The 8303-nt window shown below is 41.4% G+C and overlaps 1 protein-coding gene across 2 annotated transcripts; it reads right to left on the reverse strand.

Moving 5' to 3' along the window:
• Window positions 1-8303, reverse strand: LOC306969393 (transmembrane protein 184B-like). 2 transcript variants are annotated; one of them, XM_079565011.1, is made up of 10 exons: window positions 8021-8303; window positions 5011-5244; window positions 3609-3774; window positions 3092-3182; window positions 2944-3019; window positions 2772-2863; window positions 2014-2183; window positions 1493-1687; window positions 1257-1283; window positions 1-551 (listed from the first exon to the last, which is right to left on the reverse strand). In XM_079565011.1, the coding sequence occupies exons 2-10, from the start codon at window positions 5242-5244 to the stop codon at window positions 322-324; spliced, it is 1281 nt and encodes a 426-aa protein (XP_079421137.1). In that variant the 5' UTR covers window positions 8021-8303; the 3' UTR covers window positions 1-321. The 2 variants fall into 2 exon arrangements, with proteins under 2 accessions (XP_079421137.1, XP_079421138.1); XM_079565012.1 differs by lacking the exon at window positions 1257-1283.

Here is an 8303-nt window from a genome sequence, read left to right on the forward strand (position 1 = left end):
TCAGCGTAGAATGCAATAAAAAAAATAATAACACAAGCCTGCTACATAATACACTACAAATAATTTAAAGAAGTCTGAAAACTATCTGAACTCATTGTATGAAATTCGTCAGTATTGGCCTCTATGACAAAAGCATCCTATGTCAAGGTGACCCACCCTGTAAAAAGTATAACATAACATCTTGGGCCTCTCCTACCATCATCCCCACATAAAGTCGACTCCCTGACCCTGATTTCACTTTAAAACCCACACTTCGACCTGTCCCTCTTCCTTTAAGTAGCAAAAAGACCCGATTTGCCTTGAGTAACCGTTATTTGGTTGTTAGAACTCGTCGTCCGAGCTGAGCAGCAGTGTCTTCTCGTTGTCCCCCCTGGTGCTGATGTTGCTGTGGCTGCGGGACAGAGGCGGGCACCCGCCCCTCTCCAGGGTGGACTGCTGCGTGTACTGCTGATAGGCCGGGGAGAAGTTGTGGATGGCGTCTTGCACCATGTCCCCGGGGTTCATGGTCTCCTTCAGGCTGCTGGAGATGCTCTTCATCGGGGCGCAGCGGCCTGAGGGAGGGACGGCAGTGAGTTTGAGTCACATCAAGTCACAAAAAGATTGTTATAAAAGATGGACAATGAGGTGAACATTTAAAAAAATAAATACAGAGAAGATGAAGGGAGCACAAACCGAATTCTATATAGACACATAGTGGAACAGTATAAATCACAAATAATTTCATTTTTAAATGTTATTTTAAATCAACATTTCTATGTTATATTAACGGCAGGTAAGCTGACCACTGAGAACCTTCTCCTTTTAGAAATATATATTAGTCAGGCAGCAGCATGTAAAGGCTGACAGCCTATTTTATACTGAAATTAGTTGCAGGCAATTTCACACCTTTGGGATGATTTCCAAATTGATAATCTAATTTCTCATCCGTGTTATCAGAGCCATGTCTTCCCTAACACCACATTGTTTAATAGTAAAGTGCAATTAGGGGTTAAGACTAATGCACTGCATATGGTAACGGGAGGCCATTCCATATTTCTTTATAATGTCTGTTTTGTGTGTTAACATACAACATGATATGCTCTCAGATGGAAAAGAACGCATAAACTAAACAAACTGGAGCCAGTGGAACAAAGGGCAACCAAAAATACAACATAACATAAAAAAAAAACACCATGTTAGAGGATTTTGCCACAATAAAACCAACTCAATGATGAACAGAGGTCAAAAGCTGAGGATGACACCAACATTTGACCTACCGTACTGTCCGTATATGGGAAAGGAGCCTTTGAGAGCCGCCAAGAGTGAGAGAAAAGAGCAGAGTCCAGATAAAGATTAAGTGTAGCATTAAGACAAGACAACACTATCAAGTCAGATTCTAAAAGTGTGAAATATGTAAAAACAGAAATATTAGGCATATTAAAAATAGTCGCAGTAGCCGAAACCCATCACACAAATGCTCATCTTTCAATGACAGTCGGCCCGTTTCCCTTACCGTAGGAGTCCAGCCTTTTGTCCATGTAGACCTTGTAGGTGAAGGCGTGGCGCAGAGCAACGGCCGCGAAGAACATCTCAATGCAGATGATGAAGTTCTGGTATCCTGCGGCAACCGTCCCCTCTCCCACAGAGACGTCAGCGGAGTTAATTTCGGGGATGGCACCGCACTTCTCCATAATGGCCAGCAACATCCCTGAAACAGTTTATTAAAATTTAAATAGCCGACAACCGTACGCATGACTGGAGTTTAGCAAGTATCTATAGCCCGATGTTATGTTGATTTCTGATTTTTTTATCTGTTAAAGTCCTATGTTGTGCTTTATTTTGGCTTTACAAACTCCTTTAGGACACCTTACGCTGATATTTTGTCATATAACCTTGAAAATACCCCTAGGTTTGAAGATGTTATAGAATGCAGTTAGAAATAAAGCCAGCAGGGGGCGAACTGCAGCTACATACACTACAATACAACATAATAAGAGGAAGAAAACTTTCTAAACCTGCTGTATTTGCTCTTACCCTGCCAGAAGGAGAGGAAGATGACAGACTTGACCATGAAGAACTTAAGCACAGGACTGTACGGGATCAGCAGCTCACGCGTGGCGAAGTAGAAGAGGAAGAGAGCGTAAAGTGACAAACTGACGGAGATGTTGTAGATGATGGTGACGTACAGGTAGCCACTGTTCACACTAGAGACAAAAAGGAAATACAGTAGTTTGACTTAGTTTGGCATATCAGTGCAGGCCAAAAAACCTTGCTTTAACGCATCTGTTAGTTTACCTCAACCAACCTGGCACAACTTGCATGATTATAAAGGATTTCCAACAGCATTGAACATACAACTATGAACCATTCATTATTTGGTTTTATTTTTATGTGTTTTTTGTCAAACACTGAGCCAACATGAACGTCTAAACCAGGGGTGTCCAAACTTTTTTCACTGAGGGCCACATGCAAAAAAATATAACTTAATCTCTATTGTATTAAAGCCAATTCAATAAAATGTTAACTTTTCATTTTAATTGAATATGCTTAAAGTAAAGCCTTCATCCCAGCTTTCTATTAATGTTTTATTTTATTTTATTTTATATAAATTCAAAAAGCATAAAAAAATTAAAATAAAAAATCAATTATATTTTTAGAATTTGTAGCAGGCCAATTAAAAGTGGACACCCCTGGTTTAACTAATAAAAAGATCACACACATATCAAAGCGGATGTTGAGGTCAAAACTAGAGAGTCATTAGGTTTTCTACATAAAAAGAAATTGCCACTTACCTGAAGTATCCATCTCTGTACTTCCCAAAGGCCTGAAGGATGACCGTAATCATCGCCATCAAGGGTTTAACAACACAAAACTGAAGAGTTGCCTACAACGCACACAGGAAGGAAACATACTAAGATTGCAAATGATTTTCTTTATATTGAAACTTCTTGGGAGGTCCATTACCTGTTTGCAAAACCGGAGGAACCCAATAGAGTACGTCTTTCCCCACAAACAGCACGTGCCGTACATACAGCTGGACCTAAATGCAACAGGATGGTTAAGACACAGCAGTGATTTCTGTTACGTAATGTGTGAATCAAATCAAACTTACTCGATGGGCTTCCCCCGGATCTCCGCCATGATTGCACTTTCCCCTCCCAGATACTCATAACACAAACTGAGGAAGTTGTAGATGACAAAAGCTGTCACGATCAAGAGAATGCGAGAATTATACACTGTTTTATAATCGGATGACAAAAGAATAGCACATTGTTATTTTTGAGAAGCATCATTCCATTAATCAAGACCACTTCAAAATCAATCTTACAGTGCTAACAAATTCAATAGAATATATAGGTTTAGTGTCACAGTATTCCCCATTCATTCATAAAGTAGAAGAGTTAGCTCATTTTGGTGCAGTTGCTAGGAGACAGCTTTCTAATCCATTGCACACGGCGTAGACCCAAAAGAAATAAGCACAAAGATGTCCGCCTCTATAAATGAAGACTCTGGAAAAGGCCATCTGCCACTGGGCTATCAAAAGCCATAAATCTCACACTTGGCTCTTGTTGGGAGTGAGGAGAACCACTGCAACAGACATGAGTTTGCAGTTACGGCCCAGGGCTCACCTTCGTAACAATCTCGCACTGTGTCAAAGTAGACGTAATACTCTTCGTTGGTGAAGAAGAGGAGGCTGAGCCAGGAGTCGAAGGCGTAGATGGGGACGATGAAGAGGATCCTCACTATGTGCCTTTGTTCGTTAGGGGAGCTGTAGTAACGCAGGTGCATGTAGATCTGAGAAGGGACAAGTTACAGCTAGCATTAATGTACCACTTTGGACTAATGTCTTATCAGAACATACGCGACACAAATATTTCAGATTTAACATTTTTACCTAGTTGTTCCTGATGACATTTCTGTCATGTTTATTCTTTCACTTCTTTATTGAACATATAGCATTGGGTATAGGATGTGATATATGAAGAGATAGTGCAACCGTACTGTACCAAAGAGTCATGACAGGTCCCAATTCAATCCTTCGAATATGAAACTCTCTCTCTTGCAGAGCCACAACCTTTCTTTCTGAAATAGTCACTCCACTTGCTTAAAATTCATAGGGATTATCCCATCAAACTACATAATTGTAAATCACAACAACCGGCTCTCTAGCCTTGCTTTGTTCGTAATGTTTATTATGACCAGTCATATTATCATTCAGCCTTCTTAGCGTTATGTGAGTTTTGTTTGCAGCTCATCTGTAAACTTCCAGTAGGTAATAAAACCTCCTTTACCAGTTCCTGTTTGCCCACAGTGAACAATGCTGTGGTGGTGATTGTGTGCTCAGTGCCTTGTGTGTGCTTGTTTGGTGAAACTGATCTGGCTCTTTCAACGCTCCATTTGAGAGCAGCCACCGAAGACGGGACCGACTGGCTGGGTCTGTCACACTCACGGCTCTATCTAACCCCCCAAACACCTGCACTGGCCCGCAAACACAGACACATGACCCTGTTCAAACCACCACCATCCCAGACGGGCCACCCTGGTTGCCAAGTGACTCGACTTCCTTCTGAACATGAACGCACATATATGGCCTGTTCGTTGATGGCAGCACCTGTTGCCAGAGCAACAGAGAGCCTGCCTTTGACTGTGTGTAAAGAGAGACCGCGGACAATGAAGGACAAGCCCTCAACAATGGCCCAGAGCTCCACAGCTCTCACTTACATAATGGGAGAATAGAGAGTGCAACATGAGGACTGAGCATTAACCAAACATTATAGTGAAGCACCATCTGTATAAAGGCCTCGATCCCTCCCTGCTGTGTGAACTCAAGGAAATACTGTCCTTGAAATGACCACAGATTACCCCTAGAAACAAGATGACTTTATTACAATGTCAGCGGTGATATTTCACGTGTCTTCCTTTAGTTTAGTCTTTTTGCTCCCCTTTTGGAGAGACAATGAAGACCAGAAAGTTCAAGCTTTGTGTTATCAGTCATTGCAGGAAGTGACCGGTTTGGTCAGGAGAGCTCACCTGGTGACACGTGATGAGCAGAGCTGTCCACACAAACACGCCTGAGATGGTCTGAGCTGTGGAGGTCATGAGGAAGAAGGGCTCCTCGGGGGTGACCACAGGGGCCTCTGGGATCCATGATGTGTTGGAGCCCTTCGGGGCCACAGTGGCTGGGGGCCCCGGGGCCAGAGCGGCCAGAGAGTCATTGCCCAACCTCTGTGACAGGGGTATGTCTCTCTTCCAAAGACGACTCATCTGATCAGCACAAGAGAAGACGAAAGTTACGTATGTAATTACGATTCTATGAATCGGGGATGAAATAGAACGGGTGATTATTTTAGGTTATCCTGCTACAAACAATGAACAATATGAAACACCAATACAATGCAAAGCAAATATCCATGAACTGACAACAAATTTGGGAGACATTTGACATGGAACTGGGAGTGCAGCGATGGTATGGTGAAAATACACATGTGCCAAACTGTGTGGGTGGATGGAGTGAGGCTGAATCCGTGACAGCTCCGAGCAGAAGGCAGCTGACCCAATTCCTCTTGTGCTTTCTCGCTCGCTCATCCGAGAGGAGACTGAAGGCAGTGCCAAATACAAATGACTCCAAAACATCCTCAGCTCAGATTTTCATCTCATTTCAGCCAGACAGAAACCTAATCTGTGCATTTTCGAACAAATCTACTATATAGGTGGCTTCATCACCCATTTCCAGTGTATGAGAAATAGGTAAATACCCATTATCTAAAGTGCCCCTTTCTAAATCTAATAGGATGCATTACTGACCCGTTACCAGATGCAAAAACTTTTTATTAGTGCAAGTCTGATTGACTTTGCACTTTTGGGGTCACCAGAAATCATTGCGCCTGTGCATGTGTTGTGCATGTGTCAGTAACATTTTGATTTGACAAGCAGAGGTGGGTAGAGTAGCTAAAATATTGACTCAAGTAAGAGTAACCTTACTTTTAATCAAGAAGTATAAAAAAGACCTGTGGAAAATGCTTCTCGAGTACTGTGAGTTACTGAGTAACAGTTTGTAAAAAGTCTGATTTACAATTCAGTAGTGACATAAATTATGAGAAACAAAACATGAAATGACTGCAGGATTTCATTAAACCAAAGTCTGTTAGTGGGATCACGGGCACCAGGGCATCAGCTCGAGGAGACCGTGAGGTTCCACACAGGCAAACCTCCTTTGGACAGACTGTGCTCTCTGTAAAAGGCACCAAGTGCTGGAATAGTCTCCCTTTATCAGTAAGAGAGACTCCAACTCTGGCCACTTTTAAAGCACGTTTTAAACAGTGGCTAAAAAAACAGGCCTGTGAACACTTTTAGCTGTTATTGCATATAGTGATTTGTGTCACATTTTGTAAATTGTGTATGTGCTGCCTGCCTAGGGACTACAGATGGAAATTAGCAGCCCTGCTATAATCTGGCATATTTACAGTGCTCATGTGCAACTGTTCATTAATATGCATTGTCCCTATCAAATAAATAAATAAATAAAAATCTGACTGAAATGCCAGCCAAATTATTAGAATGAAGTACATGAAACACAAACTACATCTGTTTTCTGTGTCAATATGAAACTTTTGCCACTTAAAGATTTACTCACTGTGGAACAAGTAACTTTTTTATTTTTTCCCTCAAGCCAGAATACAGCTACTTCATTATAAGTTTCCTCAAGCAGAAGTAAAAAGTACTATAGGGTAAATGTGTGTATACTAGTCTGAAAAGTACAATTACTTCAAAATGTTACTGAAGTACATAATGCACAACTCGCCTCTGATGGCAAGGAATGCTTTTCTGGTGCAAACTTACACATGTCAATAGGCTGCAAAAAACTTGTCAACTGTGTACTTTGTGGTGGTACCTTAGACAGATCTAAGACAGATTTAAGAATGATCAAGTCAAGAGAGTATTTTACAAATCATCTGGTATACGTATGTGGCATAATTTATTGTAAAGTCTAACAAACGCGTTTTTCTTGATTCCGGGAAGGCACAAATCTGATTGTTCACAGATCAAGCTAATATAATAAGGAGTCTAGGCTCCCAGCTCACCATCAGCTAAATATAGGCCGTTACTTGACATGGATGAGTCATGTTTGTTCACAAAAGCTTTGTGTCACTGCAGTAACTTGAAACACATCGCCGTGTCACTGGGAAACAGGACACTGTAAAGGCCAGGTGACTTAATCCAGGTGTTTAGGAGGGCTGTGTGACTGACATCATCAATCAATCATAAATGATCTTTAATGTGCAGTTAGTGTATACTACCCCACACGTTGTGCTAATACCACTTTTATATCTACAATGTATTTTTTAGTAACGTTGAATGTATGATAGTATTTAATCTTCAAACATGTTTTGTATGATCAGGATATCCAAGCTTTAGATGTTAACAACAAAAAAGTATTATTTGGGATACCAATTTACAATGCATCTTATTTTTAGACAATGTAGGGGCCACAAGTCTCCTTTACTTATGGGGAAAAACTGGCACCGATACAGAATAATACGCATGATATTAGTGTGTTGAGGAACACAAGTGATCAGAATACAAACATCTTCTTTCCCATGTAAATCCAGGGCTAGAAAGTGTCACATTACTGGTCTGATCTGAGCCTAAAGCTTTGGGGTTAATAGACTCGCTGTATGGGGAAAGGCCAAAAGGCAGGCAGCCCATCAGTCCTCCTCTCTGCACCCGTGGCAACGTTTCAAAACATGCATTGTACATTGACCCCAATCGATTCAGCAGCTCTCATTGTGCCACGCTGTTGAATCCTCAGGCTGAAAGTGCACAGAACATCAGGCCATTGATGCGGTGTTCAATCAGGCATCAGCAAACCGCAGAAGTGGACTGATCGCAACAAAAAACATAGACAACACAACGATTTTACAGGACTGGAGGACACTTAACACACATACGTGATAAGAAGAGACATGACTGACTTTTAGCTCAGTGTCAGATCTTTGCAAAGCTTTACAGAAAAGCCGTTTTGTTTTGATTGCACACTTACCTCCTCAGTAGTTTGATGCTGGCCGCTTTGAATCGATTCATCAATTTAGCTCACATGTAAGCCAGTCTAATGTGTAAAAAAAAAGTAAATCCCGTCCAAGGTGTTGTGTTAAAAATAAAAAAGGATAAAAATATAGTGAAGAGAGTTTAGAAATCCTTGTTCGGAGCGGCCAGGTGGCTGCAGCAGAGGGTCAGCTAGTTAACGTTAGCAAATGTTAGCCTAATGTAGCCCGACGTTAGCTTTGTTGGTAAGATAAAACACAAAGAGCGGCGGAATTGACAAG

Source organism: Gobius niger (genome assembly GCF_951799975.1).
Source record: "Gobius niger genome assembly, chromosome: 10".
Classification (NCBI taxonomy): domain Eukaryota; kingdom Metazoa; phylum Chordata; class Actinopteri; order Gobiiformes; family Gobiidae; genus Gobius; species Gobius niger.

Excerpts from the sequence above, each read along its gene's own strand:
- LOC306969393 (XM_079565011.1), bottom strand. The coding sequence starts at position 5,244 with ATGAGTCGTCTTTGGAAGAGAGACATACCCCTGTCACAGAGGTTGGGC. Across the intron at positions 3,775-5,010 it reads TGCTCATCACGTGTCACCAG|ATCTACATGCACCTGCGTTA; the intron begins GTGAGCTCTCCT and ends GTCCCTTCTCAG. Across the intron at positions 2,864-2,943 it reads TCCTCCGGTTTTGCAAACAG|GCAACTCTTCAGTTTTGTGT; the intron begins GTAATGGACCTC and ends TGTGCGTTGTAG.